The sequence below is a fragment of the Oncorhynchus tshawytscha genome, unplaced genomic scaffold, assembly GCF_018296145.1.
Source record: "Oncorhynchus tshawytscha isolate Ot180627B unplaced genomic scaffold, Otsh_v2.0 Un_contig_5665_pilon_pilon, whole genome shotgun sequence".
In the NCBI taxonomy this organism is placed as follows: domain Eukaryota; kingdom Metazoa; phylum Chordata; class Actinopteri; order Salmoniformes; family Salmonidae; genus Oncorhynchus; species Oncorhynchus tshawytscha.
This window is the reverse complement of record NW_024609774.1, coordinates 110,921-132,327: the sequence shown is the minus strand read 5'-3', so window position 1 is coordinate 132,327 and position 21,407 is coordinate 110,921. Positions and strand designations below refer to the sequence as shown.

The window sequence follows — 21,407 nt, the reverse complement described above, 5'->3', positions numbered from 1 at the left end:
AGATGGCGTGCATAAACAAACCCCGTCACCCATTACTGATTCACTGGAGAGGCTACAAACTACTATCTTAACCTCCTAGTTTGTGATGATAGATTATAGAGGAGCAACGGACCCTGGTAATCTGGGTTTAGGAGATGATCCTAAATTAACACTACCGCGGTGCCCTTTGTCTATGAGGACACAGTAATTTTCCAATGAAATAAGGTCAAGAACCTGTTTTGTACACTCTAAACATTTGGTGGCAGCAGTGGGATTTGAAACCACGCCCACAAAGAGACTGAAGCCCAAAGTAATTAAAGGTACAGTAACCTATTATTGTCTCAATATAGGACCAGTAAAAGAAGAGAGGCCAGAGGTGTGTTAAAACTGTATGTCATTGTGTCTGCTGGGATGGAAGCCAGTGGAGGTATCTGTGATTGTACAGGCATTTGTTTACGGGTCCATGTATTGATGGTGTGAGATCTAGATTTAGTGAGCTAGTTACAGAGATGCTTACTGTCAGAAGGTATGCCTATTTCTTCTGGCAGTGTGTGTGGGTAGGTGCTACAGGGATTACATGTGCTCTCACTAATGGCATTAGCTGGGCTCACTCCACTACTGCTCTGTTTAGAGGGAGAAAGGTCTTAAACTGAACACTAATGAAACCAGCTCATTAGCTACAGATATCTCTGTCCCAGTGGTTTGTTATTACCTCTGGGGAAGCCACGTGTTCATGCTTCACACACACACACACACACACACACACACACACACACACACACACACACACACACACACACACACACACACACACACACACACACACACACACACACACACACACACACACACACACACACACACAGGTGCATGGGCACACACGCACGCGAGCACCAAACACACACACACACACATTTTGTCAAGGAACCAACACCCACTCCAATGGCTGCACCTGTTCAGAGGATTGTTGTTGCCCTCTCATCCAATGAGAAATGTAATCTGGCATCTGATATTATCAGACTCTTACTAACATCTTTCTGAACAACACTGGAAGACAAACTAACATATCCTTCTGAACAACACTGAAAGACAAAATAACATATCCTTCTGAACAACACTGGAAGACAAACTAACATATCCCTCTGAACAACACTGAAAGACAAAATAACATATCCTTCTGAACAACACTGAAAGACAAACTAACATATCCTTCTGAACAACACTGAAAGACAAACTAACTGATCCTTCTGAACAACACTGAAAGACAAACTAACATGATCCTTCTGAACAACACTGAAAGACAAACTAACTGATCCTTCTGAACAACACTGAAAGACAAACTAACTGATCCTTCTGAACAACACTGAAGACAAACTAACTGAGCCTTCTGAACAATACAGAAAGACAAACTAACTGATCCTTCTGAACAACACAGAAAGACAAACTAACATCCTTCTGAACAACACAGAAAGACAAACTAACATCCTTCTGAACAACACTGAAGACAAACTAACATACCCTTCTGAACAACACTGAAAGACAAACTAACATACCCTTCTGAACAACACTGAAAGACAAACTAACATCCTTCTGAACAACACTGAAGACAAACTAACTGACCCTTCTGAACAACACTGAAAGACAAACTAACTGATACTTCTGAACAACACTGAAAGACAAACTAACTGAACAACACTGAAAGACAAACTAACATGATCCTTCTGAACAACACTGAAAGACAAACTAACATGATCCTTCTGAACAACACTGAAAGACAAACTAACATCCCTTCTGAACAACACTGAAAGACAAACTAACATACCCTTCTGAACAACACTGAAAGACAAACTAACATCCTTCTGAACAACACTGAAAGACAAACTAACAGAAACAACACTGAAAGACAAACTAACATCCTTCTGAACAACACTGAAGACAAACTAACTGATCCTTCTGAACAACACAGAAAGACAAACTAACATATCCTTCTGAACAACACAGAAAGACAAACTAACATATCCTTCTGGACAACACAGAAAGACAAACTAACTGATCCTTCTGAACAACACAGAAAGGCTAACTAACATACCGTTCTGAACAACACAGAAAGACAAACTAACATACCCTTCTGGACAACACAGAAAGACAAACTAACATATCCTTCTGGACAACACAGAAAGACAAACTAACATACCCTTCTGGACAACACAGAAAGCAACATAGAGTATCATACTGTACATCTCCAAGAGACACATGAACAAAACATTGATCAAATAGTAACATGATCACATCGATCAAGTATTTCAGAGAGAGGGAGAGCAACTCTCCTTTACATAGGTACATTATCTACAATATGAAAATAAACCCAAGGCACCTGATAATGAAATTCAACCAAAGTGGAACATGACATTTCCCCATATCCTGCTGACTGTGGCAACACCATGAATACATTAAGAGAGGCAGGCAACAAGACAACCATCAATCATCTGTTGACCATAGGCTGTCTAGTCCACATAGTTGGTTCCCAAGGCAGCCCATCCTACCTGGAGGAGGCGGATCCTTCACCGCAGGATGCAGGAACGCTTGGAAACTGGATGCGCAAAGTTCGCTCACTGTCCCCATGACGGCTCAGTCAAAACTGTGTGTGTGGATGGGGGGAAGGATTCTTAGTGTACTAGTGTGGGTGTGAGAGTGTCTGAGGGGCTTTCTCTTTCATTCCCTGTGATACAGTTCGGCAGACGGAGGTGGAGAAGGGATCAGTTGTCGTGAAGGCCAGTCTCCCTTCTTTCCAGAGAGAGAAAGAGAGAGAGCTCTCCTCATCCCCTTCTTCGCTCCTTCTTGTCTGCCTCCTCAGCCGACGGCTGCCGTCCATGGAACACGTTCCTCCTCAGGTCCTGGTGTGTCTCACTGGCACTTCAAGCAGTCAAAGCACTTTTCATTCACCCTCATCTCCTCCTTTATTTCTCTCTCTCTTTCTGGATTTCAGTCTTTCTATCCTTTCTCTTCAGTAGCCGCAGCTGAACTCTTTGCTGCTTTCTCTCTCTTCCTCTATTCTGCTCCCTCTCTCTCTTCCTCTATTCTGCTCCCTCTCTCTCTCTTCCTCTATTCTGCTCCCTCTCTCTCTTCCTCTATTCTGCTCCCTCTCTCTGAGCCTCTTTTCTCTCGCTGTGTGTCTCTTGCGCTCCCTTCTTACTTTGCACAGTAACTCTGCAAGATATTCTTAGACTAAACAGATTGCACACACAAACACATTCTCAGGCTGTGTGTTGGAGCACATATTAACTCACCTTATGGGCAAATTCTCTCTCTCTCTCAACACAAAGATGCATTGAAAAACACCACCCGTGATAACATCAATATTTTCTGCAGCACCAAGACCTGAAGCAGTTCAAAGGATCATGTTTATAGGAATATTTAGTCATCCGTCAGAATACTACGGGGTGTTTTTTAATAGACTTTTATCTAGACTCTTGGGTCACATCCCTTGAAATGACTGGTATATGAGAACTCCATGTAACCAATAACTACACCGATCCAGTGCTTTTAAATGTGTGGAGAGAAGGGAACAAGGGCACACCTCAGGAAGGAGGAGAGATCATTGGGAAGCACCGTATGTCCAGCAAATCAAGGCTTATTGGACCTTGGATTCTTTAAACCATCCCACACTATGAAAGTGGTATACTGAAATAACCTGTCAAAAGCTGCACGACATTGACCAAGATATACACTTCAACATGCCTATCTGAAAAACGTGAAACGTTTGCAATTGTCTGTGTGTATAGACATTTAAAGCAAGACGTCATACACACACACACACACACACACACACACACAGATGTCTTAGCCTGGTTCCTACATCTGTTCGTGCTGTCCTATGGTCATTGTCATACAGGCCAAACAGATCTGGGACCGGGCTAATCTACTAGAGGTAGCCTAGAGGTTCAGAGTGTTGGTCCAGTAACCGAAAGGTCGCTGGTTCGAATCCCTGAGCCGACTAGGTGAAAAACGTGCCCTTGAGCAAGGCACTCCGCTGTAATTGCTCCTGTAAGTAGTTCTGGATAAGAGCGTCTTCTAAATGTACAGATATTGTGGTTACTGTATCTAAAGCAGTGCATCAGATTCATTCCTCTGTTTTGGTTTTATCCTTCCTCAGGATTGGTTTATGAAGCCTTTGCATGCATCCCAAATGGAACCCTATCCCCTACACGGTGCACTACTTTTGACCAGAGTCAAAAGTAGTGTTCTATGTAGGTAATAGGGTCCCATTGGAACACAGCCTTTATGTACAAATCCAGAACTCATTGTTGCTTGGCAACAGGTTAAAAAGAAATGATTTGTTCCTGGACAAGAATCTGTGATTCATTTGTTGTGATTATGATCTTCTTCTCTTCTATTGCAGTTACTCACAAAAACAAAATCACACTTGGGACAAACACAAGGGGCCTTTTCTTCACAGTAATAAACACAGATTCACAGTGCTAACGGGATTTGACTCCTTTGATTCAAATGAGATTTGGTTCCTGCATTCATATTTCGCTTTCTATTTCTCTTTGGGGAGTGCAGCCCAGTTTACCTTCCACGGCAGACAAGCTAGCAATAATTTACTGTCACTGTGAGTTCTACCATCTGTCAATCACTCACCTGGTGTCATTCACTCACCTAGTGTCAAACACTATTTCAATTCTTAAACACAAGTAGCCATCACTGTGTCCATCATTCTGCCTCAGCCCCTCCTTCTCTGCCAATCAGGTGCCTCATCCCCTCCTTCTCTGCCAATCAGGTGCCTCATCCCCTCCTTCTCTGCCAATCAGGTGCCTCATCCCCTCCTTCTCTGCCAATCAGGTGCCTCATCCCCTCCTTCTCTGCCAATCAGGTGCCTCATGCCTCCCTCTCTGCCAATCAGGTGCCTCATCCCACCCTCTCTGCCAATCAGGTGCCTCATCCCACCCTCTCTGACAATCAGGTGCCTCATCCCACCCTCTCTGCCAATCAGGTGCCTCATCCCACCCTCTCTGACAATCAGGTGCCTCATCCCGCCCTCTCTGCCAATCAGGTGCCTCATCCCGCCCTCTCTGCCAATCAGGTGCCTCCCACCCTCTCTGACCAGGTGCCTCATCCCACCCTCTCTGCCAATCAGGTGCCTCATCCCACCCTCTCTGCCAATCAGGTGCCTCATCCCACCCTCTGACAATCAGGTGCCTCATCCCACCCTCTCTGCCAATCAGGTGCCTCATCCCACCCTCTCTGACAATCAGGTGCCTCCTCATCCCGCCCTCTCTGCCAATCAGGTGCCTCATCCCACCCTCTCTGCCAATCAGGTGCCTCATCCCACCCTCTGACAATCAGGTGCCTCATCCCACCCTCTCTGCCAATCAGGTGCCCTCATCCCGCCCTCTCTGACAATTAGGTGTCCAGCCCCTCCTTCTCTGCCAATCAGGTGCCTCATCCCCTCCTTCTCTGCCAATCAGGTGCCTCATCCCCTCCTTCTCTGCCAATCAGGTGCCTCATCCCCTCCTTCTCTGCCAATCAGGTGCCTCATCCCCTCCTTCTCTGCCAATCAGGTGCCTCATCCCCTCCTTCTCTGCCAATCAGGTGCCTCATCCCCTCCTTCTCTGCCAATCAGGCTGTGTCACGAGCAGCGGGAGAGCCTTACATACTGACTGAGGGCCATGGGGTGGGGGGAGGAGGTGATGCTGTGGGGTGGTAATGAAGACATGACTGGCATCCTTCACCAGAGCCCTGCCTGACTGTACCACGGGATGAAGACTCCAACACTGACCCCAGACCAGGGTCGACATCCCAAATGGACCACGGTCAAAAGTAGTGCACTATACAGGGCAGTATTCAACTCTTACCTTACGAGGTGAGGAGCCTGCTGGTCTTCTGTTCTACCTGATAATGAATTTCACACACCTGGTGTCCCAGGTCGAAATCAGTCTCTGATTAGAGGGGAGCAATGGAAAACACACAGTGGAACTGGCTTCCAGTCCAGAGTTGAGTTGGAAGGATGGATATTGGGAATAGGGTGCAATTTGGGACACAGTCTGAAGCTGCAGAGTCAGGAGGAAGTACCCAAAGTGCTGCAGCTGCATGTCATCGTTCCAGTGTAACAGGCCCGTCACGAGAGGGACGGTCAAGACCCTGCTCTGTGAAGTCAGCACAAACCCTGCTTCTGTTTTGGTTTTAATATGTAGGCTATGCATCTCCATTGTACGGCAAGGGACTGTGGGACCTGGTATAGTAGTCCGGGATGAAGAAATGTGTGTGTGTGTGTGTAATAAACAGAGACCCATTATTTTACTTTTATTTTCCCCCAATTGTGGTTGAGTGTCATTATTTGGCCTTCCACAGACCGACACTCTGGGCTCTGTGGGTCCAGACAGAAGCCATCCATCCCCAAGTGTCATAGTGATGGACAGAGGGGTCAGAGCACAGGGAGCTGGGCGTCATTGTTCTAATTCTAACACCTCTGGTATTACTATACGACAACAGTCTCCACACAGTTCTTATAGCTGCCTTTAGCCACACACACATCTTTATGCACCAAGACTATGCAGGCTATGCACATAAATACATAGACACACACATGCATGACCACAAAACACGCACACACAAAGACACACGCAGTGACTCCGACAGACACAGGCATACACGCACACAGACACACGCAGTGACTCCGACAGACACAGGCATACACGCACACAGACACACGCAGTGACTCCGACAGACATACACGCATGCACACACACGCAGTGACTCCGACACAGACACACACGCATGCACACACACGCAGTGACTCACAGACACAGACATACACGCATGCACACACACAGTGACTCCGACAGACACAGGCATACACGCACACAGACACACGCAGTGACTCCGACAGACACAGGCATACACGCACACAGACACACGCAGTGACTCCGACAGACACACACGCATGCACACACACACGCAGTGACTCCGACAGACATACACGCATGCACACACACAGACACACACAGTGACTCCGACAGACACAGGCATACACGCATGCACACACACAGACACACGCAGTGACTCCGACAGACAGACACATACGCATGCCCACACCCCCAGTGACTCCGACAGACACACACGCATGCACACACACCCAGTGACTCCGACAGACACAGACATACACGCATGCACACACACACACAGACACACACAGTGACTCCGACAGACACAGGCATACACGCATGCACACACACAGACACACGCAGTGACTCCGACAGACACAGACACATACGCATGCCCACACCCCCAGTGACTCCGACAGACACACACGCATGCACACACACCCAGTGACTCCGACAGACACAGACATACACACACACCCAGTGACTCCGACAGCCACAGACATACACGCATGCACACACACAGACACACACAGTGACTCCGACAGACACAGGCATACACGCATGCACACACACAGACACACGCAGTGACTCCGACAGAAACAGGCATACACGCATGCACACACACAGACACACGCAGTGACTCCGACAGACAGACACACACGCATGCACACACACAGACACACGCAGTGACTCCGACAGACACAGGCATACACGCATGCACACACACAGACACACGCAGTGACTGACTCAGACAGACACAGGCATACACGCATGCACACACACAGACACACGCAGTGACTCCGACAGACACAGACATACACGCATGCACACACACAGACACACGCAGTGACTCCGACAGACACAGGCATACACGCATGCACACACACAGACACACGCAGTGACTCCGACAGACACAGGCATACACGCATGCACACACACAGACACACGCAGTGACTCCGACAGACAGACACACACGCATGCACACACACGCAGAAACATGACGTTTGAGAAAGGCACTGAACTCGAGGTTAGGTGGAGCAGAGTTCTCCCCTAAGGGGAAATGGCTAAACATCACAGCATTTTCTCACATGATGCTCCCAAATCATTATTTGTGCACCTCTCAGGGAATTTCAAATAAGGAAGTGTCCTAAATGTTGACTCGAGCTGGATGCAACTGCTTCTATAAACCAAAAGTATAATGAAAACTGTTAATCCAATTGTCAAGATTGTTCATCAAACATAGGCATAGTTCATAACAAGTTAATAGCCTTGTCATTTATGCCTTCATGAAATAAACCATGTTAAAATTCACGATTCAGAATTGAGACCTATATTTTTTAATTAGCTGACTTGTAAAGACAATACAGTGTTTACAATACTGTCCTTACAATATTGGTATTGTATTTTCTCTGTTTATATCAGTGTTGAACTGTAATTTGATGAGCTATCTGATACTGCCACCAAGTGGGCATTTCAAGCAATAGGAAGTTCATCTTGGTTTAATGGCAGCATCGCCATTATCCACTAGTATCCTGGGTCGTGTTCATTAGCGTACACCGTAGCAAAACATTTCACTGTGTTTTCACTCCCTTTCAGGCAGTTTCCCCTGTTATGTGCCCAATGAACATGACCCGGGTCATGCTTGTTTCGATCAAATTCATCCATCACAACTTCCACATCCCTCATTTGTTCAGGCAGACATGGCTGGTACTCCTACAAAAGAGAACATCATCTTGTGTTGCGCAGCAGAATTCTACAAAACTGCCATGCAGAAACAGCCATACAGGACCAAGCAACGGCAGTGCATAAGAGAGCCTGGTGCCCTCAGAAGGTTAGTGTGCTCGGGTGACTGTATCTAGCAACATCTCCACTGCAGAGAAATAGAATGACAATTTACAGTCATGCGCCCATACATTTTACATATGGGTGGATCCAGGAATCGAACCCACAATCCTGGTGTTACCTGCGCCATGCTCTACCAACTGAACCATACAGGACCACAGGGAGATACAGAGTATGGAGAGTACAGGGGATACTGGCCAGGGGTGGCAACCAGTCAGAGCAGACTGAAAAACACACAAACACTGGATGAAAACTGATATTTACTGAGTACTGTTCTGTGTAGGTGGATTATTTACTGAGTACTGTTCTGTGTAGGTGGATTATTTACTGAGTACTGTACTGTGTAGGTGGATTATTTACTGAGTACTGTTCTGTGTAGGTGGATTATTTACTGAGTACTGTTCTGTGTAGGTGGATTATTTACTGAGTACTGTTCTGTGTAGGTGGATTATTTACTGAGTAATGTACTGTGTAGGTGGATTATTTACTGAGTACTGTTCTGTGCAGGTGGATTATTTACTGAGTACTGTACTGGGTACTGTACTGTGTAGGTGGATTATTTACTGAGTACTGTTCTGTGCAGGTGGATTATTTACTGAGTACTGTTCTGTGTAGGTGGATTATTTACTGAGTACTGTACTGTGTAGGTGGATTATTTACTGAGTACTGTTCTGTGTAGGTGGATTATTTACTGAGTACTGTTCTGTGTAGGTGGATTATTTACTGAGTACTGTTCTGTGTAGGTGGATTATTTACTGAGTACTGTTCTGTGTAGGTGGATTATTTACTGAGTAATGTACTGGGTACTGTTCTGTGTAGGTGGATTATTTACTGAGTACTGTTCTGTATAGGTGGATTATTTACTGAGTACTGTACTGTGTAGGTGGATTATTTACTGAGTACTGTTCTGTGCAGGTGGATTATTTACTGAGTACTGTACTGGGTACTGTACTGTGTAGGTGGATTATTTACTGAGTACTGTACTGGGTACTGTACTGTGTAGGTGGATTATTTACTGTTCTTCTGTGTAGGTGGATTATTTACTGGGTACTGTACTGTACTGTGTAGGTGGATTATTTACTGAGTACTGTACTGTGGATAATTTACTGTAGGTGGATTATTTACTGAGTACTGTACTGGGTACTGTACTGTGTAGGTACTGTACTGTGTAGGTGGATTATTTACTGAGTACTTACTAGAGTACTGTTCTGTGTAGGTGGATTATTTACTGAGTACTTACTGGGTACTGTACTGTGTAGGTGGATTATTTACTGAGTACTTACTGGGTAGGTAGATTATTTACTGTACTACTGGTACTGGTGGATTTATTTACTGAGTACTTACTAGTACTGTACTGTAGGTGGATTATTTACTGAGTACTTACTGGGTACTGTACTGTGTAGGTGGATTATTTACTGAGTACTGTACTGTGTAGGTGGATTATTTACTGAGTACTTACTAGGTACTGTACTGTGTAGGTGGATTATTTCCTGAGTACTTACTAGGTACTGTACTGTGTAGGTGGATTATTTACTGAGTACTTACTGGGTATTGGACTGTGTAGGTGGATTATTTACTGAGTACTGTACTGTGTAGCTGGATTATTTACTGGGTAGTGTACTGCGTAGGTGGATTATTTACTGAGTAATGTACTGTGTAGGTGGATTATTTACTGAGTACTTACTGGGTACTGTACTGTGTAGGTGGATTATTTACTGAGTACTGTACTGTGTAGCTGGATTATTTACTGAGTACAGTGGTGTGGAGGTGGATTATTAACTCCACACACCAGTCTAGCTAGCATCCCCCCAGTGACTCAGAACAGCAGCTGGGAGAAAGCAACAACAGCCCTCCTGATCCACTGATGTTCTAAGCATCACAAGAGGCTGCTTACACAAGTAGGATAGCTTAGAATAACTACGGAACACAGTGTCAGGGTACAGCTAGCCAGCAGAGGAAGAAACTCCAGCACTATGGTTATCGTGAATGCTCCACAAACGTCTTAGGGACAAATGCTAACTTCCATTTAAGTTGAATTTTCACATAGAACCTATGGTTTGGTCAGGGTACCTTACCTTCATCTGGGTAACAAGTTTAACTGTCACGATCGTCGTATGGAGTAGACCAAAGCGCAGCGTAGTTAGAATATATTCTTCTTTATTAATGAAGAACACGAAGAACACTTAAACAAAAACAACAAAACGAATAAGACGAACGTGACCGCTATATAAACAATGTGCTAACGTACAACATAACATAGACAATAACCCACGAAATACCCAAAGAAGATGGCTGCCTAAATATGGTTCCCAATCAGAGACAACGATAAACACCTGCCTCTATTTGAGAACCATTCTAGGCAACCATAGACCTACATAAACACCTAGATGGAAACAACCCCATAAATCTACAAAAAAAACCTAGACAGTACAAACACCCTAGAATAAGACAAAAACACACCCATGTCACACCCTGACCTAACCAAAATATATAAAGAAAACAAAGAATACTCAGGTCAGGGCGTGACATTAACATGTTAGTTCTCTTGTCCCTGTGCATACACTATTCTATCCTATGTATTCTGCAGGCACACTATATATTCTATCAATATGCTGTCCATAATGTCTATACATCCCATCACACCTACTCCTTCCAGGGTTTTGCTTTATTTTTGTTATTTTCTACATTGTAGAATAATAGTGAAGACATCAACACTATGAAATAACACACATGGCATCATGTAGTAACCAAAAAAGTGTTAAACAAATCCAAACACATTTTATGTTTCAGATTCTTCAAAGCAGCCACCCTTTGCCTTGATGAAAGCTTTGCACACTCTTGGCATTCTCTCAACCAGCTTCATGAGGTAGTTGCCTGGAATGCATGTCAATTATCAGGTGTGCCTTGTTAAAAGTGTATTTGTGGAATTTCTTTCCTTCTTAATGCGTTTGAGCCAATCAGTTGTGTTGTGACAATGTAGGGGTGGCAAACATTAGATAGCCCCATTTGGTAAAATACCAAGTCCATATCTCAAATATAAAATATATTTCGATTTGTTTAACACTTTTTAGGTTACTACATGATTCCATATGTGCCATTTTATAGTTTTGATGTCTTCACTATTATTCTACAATGTAGAACATAGTAAAAATAAAGAAAAACCCTGGAGTAAGTAGGCGTGTCCAAACTTTTGACTAGTTGGTACTGTATATATATTTATAGTCTGGACTCCCGACATTGCTCGTCCTATTATTTCTAGATTTCTTAATTCCACTCTTTTACCTTTAGATCTGTGTGTATTGTTGTGAATTGTTAGATATTATTACACTGTTGGAGCTGGGAACACAAGCATTTCGCTACACCCGCAATAACATCTGCTAAACATGTGTATGCGACCAATAAAATTTGATTTGTCCCTTGTGGCTCAGACAGAGGTAGACAGTGCATGCAAACAGAGATAAACAGGCAGACAGGGGTAAAACAGGCAGACAGAGGCAGAAAGAGGTAGACAGGCAGACAGAGAAACAGGCAGAAGAACACAGACAGAGATAGACAGGCAGATTGAGGCAGACAGAGAAACAGGCAGACAGATAGACAGAGATAAACAGGGAGAAAGAGAAACAGGCAGACAGAGAGAGATAAACAGGCAGACAGAGATAGGCAAGGCAGGGAGACAAAAGACAGGCAGACAGAGAAACAGGCAGACAGTAGACAGGCAGGGAGAAAGAGAGGCAGACAGAGGCAGACAGGCAGACAGAGATAAAAAGGAAGAAAGAGATGGACAGGCAGACAGATAGATAAACAGGCAGACAGACATAAACAGACAGGCAGACAAGATAAACAGGCAGACAGAGAAACAGGCAGACAGTGGCAGACAGAGATAAACAGGGAGAAAGAGATAAACAGGCAGACAGAGGCAGACCAAGGCAGACAGAGATAAAAAAGGAAGAAAGAGATGGACAGGCAGACAGAGGTAGACAGAGATAGACAGGCAGACATAGATAAACAGGCAGACAGAGATAGACAGGCAGACAGAGATAGACAGGCAGACATAGATAAACAGGCAGACAGAGATAGACAGGCAAACAGAGGCAGACAGAGGCAGACAGAAATAAACAGGGAGAAAGAGATAGGCAGACAGAGATAGACAGGCAGACAGATATAGACAGAGGCAGAGGTGTGTATTTCAGAGAGGAAGTGAGAGGAAAGATCAACTAACTGATTAACATCCGCTTCAATGTGACAGTTACTTTTTTCTCTCTCATTTTCAGATCGTGTCTTTCTAACCACAGCGGGTGGCTATACGCACTACAGGGAGTTTTGGGCGGCTGATTTCTGACAGAGTGTTTTGCATATGAGAGTGAAGCAGTGCTTAAAATGTGCTGTCTGTAAGAGCCCTTCTAATCTCAGGTCTCCGAAATAAGTCCAAACAGCTAAACTCCACCTGAGCTGAGATGACTGAAGTAAACAACAGGCCCAGCCAACCACGTCAGTCATTCTGTCAAGAAGGCGGGGCTATCTGTCAGAACGACGTGCTCAGTCAACCACACATCAGTCATTCTGTCTAGAAGGTGGTGCCATCTGTCAGAACGATGTGCTTGGCCAACTACATGTCAGTCATTCTGTCTAGGAGGCGGGACCATCAGTCAGATTGACAGCATGAGAGAAGGGCCACAGGAACACCAACAGGAATAGGCAGGGCCTGCCGTCTAGCAGCTGTAACCACGGGAACCACACACACACACACACCTGAAATCACAACAGCAACCTGAGCCACTGACTGTACTTCCTCTGTGGGTGCACTTCATCATGTACAAAGAACTAGATATTGAACATATTGAACAGTATCTAAAATGCTATCTGAGACTGTAGCATTAAACAAGCAGACCTGACCTTTACTTTTCCTCTGACATGGAATATAACCTTTTCCTCTGACATCACAAAGTAACAATGGAATATAACCTTTTCCTCTGACATCACAAAGTAACAATGGAATATAACCTTTTCCTCTGACATCACAAAGTAACAATGGAATATAACCTTTTCCTCTGACATCACAAAGTAACTATGGAATATAACTTTTTCCCCTGATATCAAAGTAATAATGGAATATAACCTTTTCCCCTGACATCAAAGTAATAATGGAATATAACCTTTTCGCTGATATCATAGATGTGGTAAAGAGGTCAATGGAACTTGACTAAAATGATGGAAATCCCATGGAAATACGTGGGGGAAAGAATCAAAATCTCCTCATTGCCACTAGCAAAACGTGCCAAAATTGAGGCTATTGTTTATATTTCACACTGTGTTGAGGTACAAATCAGAGCATAATGCTTATATGGATGTCAACTCCAATACATATTCATGTCATCGTCACCAATCAACTGCATTACAGTTAAATATGACTTTGACTACCAACACCGATTTCTGTATGCTAGCTATCCTACCAGCTTATACGAACGGTGTTAGCATTTAGCAGTCACTACTTCTAAACCTGAAAAGGGACCACTTCTAAATGTTATGCAGTGAAAACAGCCAAATATATCAAAAAGGGACTTTAGTAACCACATTGTGGGCCTGTTACAATACATCAGTCATGACGAATTTGATAAATATCCACATTGCTAGATCAGATTTGTTGAATGTGCGCCAATCCGGCATCAGTCTTCTATCCCCCACGGTCTGCATTCCATTGACCTCTTTACTGAGTCTATAAAGTAATACTGAAATGATAAAGTAGCAACGGACTAAAACCTTGTTGATATGGCGAAAGAAACAATGCACTATAACTTCTCTGACATCACAATGTGGTAAAGTGCAAAAACAAATGTCCAATTCACACATGTAATGTGTGAAATAGGACAAATACAAACACTCGCTTATATTTGTTCTATTTGAGTATTTCACATGTTAGAAGTGTGAATTGTAAATGTGTTTTTTTCCCATATCCCAACACCCTCAGAGAGTGGGGTCACAGCCAGGGTCAGCCATTATCAACGGCAACCCTGGAGCAATTAGGGTTAAGAGCCTTGCTCAAGGGCAATATATATATTTTTTGCTGGCTTGGGATTCGAACGAGCAACCTTTCGGTTACTGGCTCCAACGCTCCTTTCCACTAGGCTACGGAACATAGTCAGTCACGAAGGTCGTATGTCATGAAAGTAACACAAGACGGTGTGGAAGCTAATGCTAAATTAAGCAGCACAGCCATGCATAAAAAGGTCTGGTGTCCTGAGAGGGCAAGATAGGGTTGACGGTGGGTACCTAGCAACATCCCCCTCTGCAGAGTAAGTAAGGAGACCCAGGAAAGGATGGCAACAGACTGAGAACATATTCTCTGAAGATGCAACATAAAATATACAACTAGGCTAAACAGTATTTCTTTGTCTGACTCGATTAAACACACACACACACACACACACACACACACACACTATTCTTGAGCGAAAGCAAGGATTACTTTTATCCTCTCTCGGGAGCCTGTAGTTATGCTGAATAATCCAAATGCATTCCAGAAAGAGGATGATAATATGACATTCTTACCAGTGGTTTTGACAAGAGGGTTGTGTCCCAAATGGCACCCTATTCCCTATATCGTGCACTATGTAGGGATTAGGGTCCCATTTGGGACGTAGCTGAGGAGTGTCAGGAACACTGAGTGGGTCTAAATGTGCTGACTACATTCCTACATCCTGTCTCTCTTATTCGTCACATCACAGCTCATTATTACATAAGTCATATTTTAATTGAACCCCCTGTCATAAGGCCTACATTAAACTGGCATAACAATGACATAACAGTTGCCAATCATGACTGTTGGTGTCAACTTAAGACAAGACTTATTTTACACTGTCATGACACAAGCCATGAAATAGCTGAACCAGTTTGCTGACCTAACCTACATTGTTGTGTCACTATAAAGTCCGTTGTAATTTCTCAACTTCAACTGTTACGACTGCTCATGACTTAAGCTGCTGTATGTCATGTTGTGTGTTTATATGCCTCATGACGGGGGACTCAAGTAAAAGTATAACCAGTAAAGCAATAAAGCATGCAGCACAAACTGTCAGATAAGTGACAGATGGTAGCGTAGTGGGAGGACCCTGAACCTCCCGTCTCTCAGGTCTATTAAATGAATACGTGGACAGAAACAGCCAACACACCACTCCCACTGAGACAGTAACAGTCCTCTACAGCCAACACACCACTCCCACTGAGACAGTAACAGTCCTCTACAGCCAACACACCACTCCCACTGAGACAGAAACAGTCCTCTACAGCCAACACACCACTCCCACTGAGACAGTAACAGTCCTCTACAGCCAACACACCACTCCCACTGAGACAGAAACAGTCCTCTACAGCCAACACACCACTCCCACTGAGACAGTAACAGTCCTCTACAGCCAACACACCACTCCCACTGAGACAGAAACAGTCCTCTACAGCCAACACACCACTCCCACTGAGACAGAAACAGTCCTCTACAGCCAACACACCACTCCCACTGAGACAGAAACAGTCCTCTACAGCCAACACACCACTCCCACTGAGACAGAAACAGTCCTCTACAGCCAGCACACCACTCCCACTGAGACAGTAACAGTCCTCTACAGCCAGCACACCACTCCCACTGAGACAGTAACAGTCCTCTACAGCCAGCACACCACTACCACTGAGACAGTAACAGTCCTCTACAGTAACAGTCCTCTGACAGTAACAGTCCTCTACAACACACCACTCCCACTGAGACAGTAACAGTCCTCTACAGCCAACACACCACTCCCACTGAGACAGTAACAGTCCTCTACAGCCAACACACCACTCCCACTGAGACAGTAACAGTCCTCTACAGCCAACACACCACTCCCACTGAGACAGTAACAGTCCTCTACAGCCAACACACCACTCCCACTGAGACAGTAACAGTCCTCTACAGCCAACACACCACTCCCACTGAGACAGTAACAGTCCTCTACAGCCAACACACCACTCCCACTGAGACAGTAACAGCCAACACACCACTCCCACTGAGACAAAAACACCACTCCCACTGAGACAAAAACAGCAAATGATATCTTGCAATGAGGCCATTGCAGCCACCAGCTTCTATTTTCAGATGCATTAGGGAATCAGCAAGCTAACTAATAAATCATTGACATAATCAAGTCTCCATAATCAGGAGCATGATGACGACCCCATGGAGTCAAGGAATGACATCATCAAGGATGACTCTCCTGAAGTGTGAGATGATCTCATGCATAGCATTTAACTTCCTGTAAAGAGATCAGTTTACACTGGGGCTTGTTTATCTGGTGCATGCATCACCTGACTAGTATATGGCTGGACTGAAGCAACACACAGCCTATACAGTGCATTCAGAAAGTATTCAGACCTCTTGACTTCTTCCACATTTTGTTACTTTACTACCTTATTCTAAAATTGATTAAATAGGTTGTTTTTTCCTCATCAATCTACACACAATACCGCATAATGACAAAGCAAAAATGGGTTTAGACATTTTTGCAAACGTATTAAAAATAAAATATGACATTTACACAAGTTCAGACCCCTTTACTCAGTACTTTGTTGAAGCACCTTTAGCATCGATTACAGCCTTGAGTCTTCTTGGGTATGAACTACTAGCTTGTCACACCTGTATTTGGGGACTTTCTCCCATTCTTCTGTGCAGATCCAGAGATCCTCTCAAGCTCTGTCAAGTTGGATGGGGAGCATTGCTGGGCCACTCAAGGACATTGAGACCTTTTCCCGAATCCACTCGTATTGTCTAGGCTGTGTGCTTAGGTCCTGAGTGCTCTGGACCAGGTTTTCATCAAGGATCTCTCTGTACTTTGCTCTGTTCACATTTTCCTCCACCTGACTAGTCTCCTAGTCCCTGCCGCTGAAAAACATCCCCACAGTATGATGCTGCCACCACCGTGCTTCACCGTAGGGATGGCATTGGCCAGGTGATGAGCGGTGCCTGGTTTCCTCCAGACGTGATGCTTGGCATTCAGGCCAAAGAGTTCAATCTTGGTTTCATCAGAGCAGATCATCTGGTTTCTCATGGTCTGAGAGTCCTTTAGGTGCCTTTTGGCATATTCCTTTACTGAGGGGTGGCTTCCATCTGGCCACCCTACCATAATGGCCTGTTTGGTGCAGTGCAACATAAATGGTTGTTCTTCTGGAAGATTCTCCCATCTCCACACAGGAACTCTATCAGAGTGACCATCTGGTTCTTGGTCACCTCCCTGACCAAGGCCCTTCTCCCCTTATTGCTCAGTTTGGCCAGGTAGCCAGCTCTAGGAAGAGTCTTGGTGGTTCCAAACTTCTTCCATTTAAGAATGATGGAGGCCACTGTGTTCTTGGGGACCTTCAATGCTGCAGACATTTTTTGGTACCCTTCCCCCAGATCTGTGCCTCGACACAATCCTGTCTAGGAGCTCTACGGACAATTCCTTCAACCTCATGGCTTAGTTTTTGCTCTGACATGTACTGTCAACTGTGGGACCTTATATAGACAGGTGTCTAATCAATTGAATATACCTCAAGTGGACTCCAATCAAGTTGTAGAAACATCTCAAGGATTATCAATGGAAACAGGGTGCACCTGAGCTCAATTTCAAGTCTCATAGCAAAGGGTCTGAATACTTATGTAAATAAGGCATTTATGTTTTGTATTTTTTATAAATTTGCCACAATTTCCAAAAAAACGTTCGCTTTGTGATTATGGGGTATTGTGTGTAGGTTAATGAAGACTATTTTTATTTAACAAATTTTAGAATAAGGCTGTAACGTAACATGTGGAAAAGGTGAAGGAGTCTGAATACTTTCTGAATGCATCTATGTATTGATGCCATTTAACGAAGAATCTGACAAAACTTTAGCATATTTATTCGTATTCATTCAGTTTTTCTATAAAAACAATGCTTTCATATATATATTTTAAAAAATGGAGTCCCTGGGAGTCCCATTGAAATCAAAGGAGCCCTGCTTTGAGTGCCGATATAGATACAAATGTATATGGTTCCCTATGGAACATTTCCCATCTTCATCCCTGGCGCAAAGCTTCACCACCATGATGTTCAATAATTCAGCATGCATGTCTTTTTATAGCCCATGAATTCCGACCAGACTACCTGTGCTGTTCATCAGGTAGCCGAAACCTAAACAACTTCCGCCAATCTTGAACTTGACACATCGGAACTGTATGTAGCGTGACATGAATCTAGTCGACTTGTGTGTTCATCATCACGCGCAGATCATGGCTTTTGGTAAAGCCTAAAAGCGAACGCTTTAAACCTAACACTGAATTAACGGTCATGTTTACTGTAGACAGGTGTTTACACGCGTGAGTATGCGTTATCTATATGAAGTGACGGAAAGATAAACAACCTACCATAATTCTCCCCATCCATACTGATGCTGCTGTAGGCTTCAGTTTCTTGCGCTCCCTCTGCTGCAGCCGATATCTCCAACACGACCGCCCACGCGTGTCCGGTTGTCAGTCTGCCTGGATGTACCCCTCCCTAAAGTCCCCAACTGATTAGAACGCGTTTTTTCATATTTCTTCTATTCCTGCTGAAAGTGAATCGGTTGTAAGTTATGTAGAGTAGCTAGGTATGCAGGCAGAGCTTTGAGAACATCAATCCATCCAGAGAAACCGCACGATCATGGCCCCTCCTTTCAGAGATGATGTCACGCGCTATAACTTAATGTCAGATACTATGCCTTTTACTCATTTACATGTTTACTATTGTGAAGAACTAACACAATTGGCTCAGAAATAAATTTCGTTGCACCTGCATGATGCCGGTGCCATGCATTATTTAGTGAAATATATGAGATCCCATGTTAATATTCAGACTTTTATGACACTGTAAAATGACAGTCCATTCGGAAGTATTCAGACCACTTGACTTTTTTCCAAATTTTGTTGTTACAGCCTTATTCTAAAATTGATTAATGTTTTCCCCCCTAATCTACACACAATACCCCACAATGACAAAGCAAAAACAAGAATGAACATTTTTGCTTATAAATAGGGGAGAAAAAAAAGGAAATATCACATTTCAGTAAGTATTCAGACCCTTTACTCTGCACATATGCAGCGATTACAGCCTCGATTCTTCTTGGGTATGACGCTACAAGCTTGGCACACCTGTATTCGGGGAGTTTTTCGCATTCTTCTCTGCATATTCTCTCAAGCTGGGTCAGACTAGATGGGGAGCATTGCTGCACAGCTATTTTCAGGTCTTTCCAGAGATGTTCAATCAGGTTCAAATCCGGGCTCTGGTGGGCCACTCAAGGACATTGAGACTTGTCCTGAAGCCACTCCTGTGTTGTCTTGGCTGTGTGCTTATGGTTGTTGTCCTGTTGGAAGATGAACCTTTGCCCCAGTCTGAGGTCCTGAGTGCTCTAGAGGAGGTTCATCAATGATCTCTCTGTACTCTGTTCATCTTTCCCTCAATCCTGAGTCTCCCAGTTCCTGTCGCTGAAAAACATCCCCACAGCATGATGCTGCCACCACCATGCTTCACTGTAGGGATGGTATTAGCCAGGTGATGAGCGGTGCCTGGTTTCCTCCAGATGTGACACTTGGCATTCAGGCCAGAGATTTCATAATTGGTTTCACCAGAGCAGAGATTCTGGTTTCTCATGGTCAGAGTCCTTTAGGTGCCTTTCAGCTAACGCCAAGCGAGCTGTCATTTTCCTTTTACTGAGAAGTGGCTTCCGTCTGGCTACTCTACCATAACAGCCTGATTGATGGAGTGCTGCAGAGATGGGTGTCCTTCTGGAAGGATCTTCCAACTCCAGAGGAACTCTGTCAGTGACCATCGGCTTCTTGGTCACCTCCCTGACCAAGGCCCCTTTTTTATTTTACCTTTATTTAACCAGGCAAGTCAGTTAAGAACAAATTCTTATTTTCAATGACGGCCTAGGAACAGTGGGTTAACTGCCTGTTCAGGGGCAGAACGACAGATTTGTACCTTGTCAGCTCGGGGGTTTGAACTTGCAACCTTCCGGTTACTAGTCCAACGCTGTAACCACTAGGCTACCCTGCTGCCCCTTCTCCCCGATAGGTAGTCTTGGTGGTTACAAACTTCTTTCATTTAAGGCCACTGTTTTTGAGACCTTCAATGCTGCAGAAATGTTTTGGTACCCTTCCCCAGATCTATGCCTCCACACAATTCTGTCTCGGAGCTCTACGGACAATTCCTTTGACCACATGGCTTGGTTTTTGCTCTGACATGCACACTGTCAACTGTAGGACCTTTATATAGACAGGTGTGTACCTATCCAAATTATGGCCAATCAATTGAATTTACCACAGGTGGACTCCAATCAAGTTGTAGAAACATTAAGGACGATCAATGGAAACAGGATTCACTAGAGTTTAATTTTAAGTCTCATAGCAAAGGGTCTTAATACTTATTTTCATAAAAGGTATGTTTAAAAAAAACATTTATCAAAAATGTCTAAACCTGTGTGTAGATTGAAGGAAATTAATATAATCCATTTTAGAACAAGGCTGTAACGTAACAAAATGTGGAAAAAGTCAAGGGGTCTGAATACATTCCAAATGCGCTGTAGGAGGCCATATAACAATTCAAATGCAGTCTGATATTCCATCCAGGCTTTTGATGGTTAGAATATATTCATATGTTCTACTAACAAAGAAGCAAGACCAGACCCCTA

General features: G+C 44.1%; 1 protein-coding gene across 2 annotated transcripts in view; it reads right to left on the bottom strand.

The window, feature by feature from the left end:
* Positions 1–19,360, bottom strand: part of cyth1a (cytohesin 1a) — a 122,700-nt gene extending 103,340 nt beyond the window's left edge. The window contains exon 1 of one of the 2 annotated variants that reach the window (XM_042317877.1): positions 19,108–19,360. In XM_042317877.1, coding sequence (XP_042173811.1) covers positions 19,108–19,126 — 19 coding nt within the window. In that variant the 5' untranslated portion in view covers positions 19,127–19,360. Of the gene's footprint in view, positions 1–2,522; positions 3,009–19,107 lie in introns of those variants that run through there. The other variant, XM_042317875.1, reaches the window with a different exon arrangement.
* Positions 19,361–21,407: the final 2,047 nt, after the last annotated feature.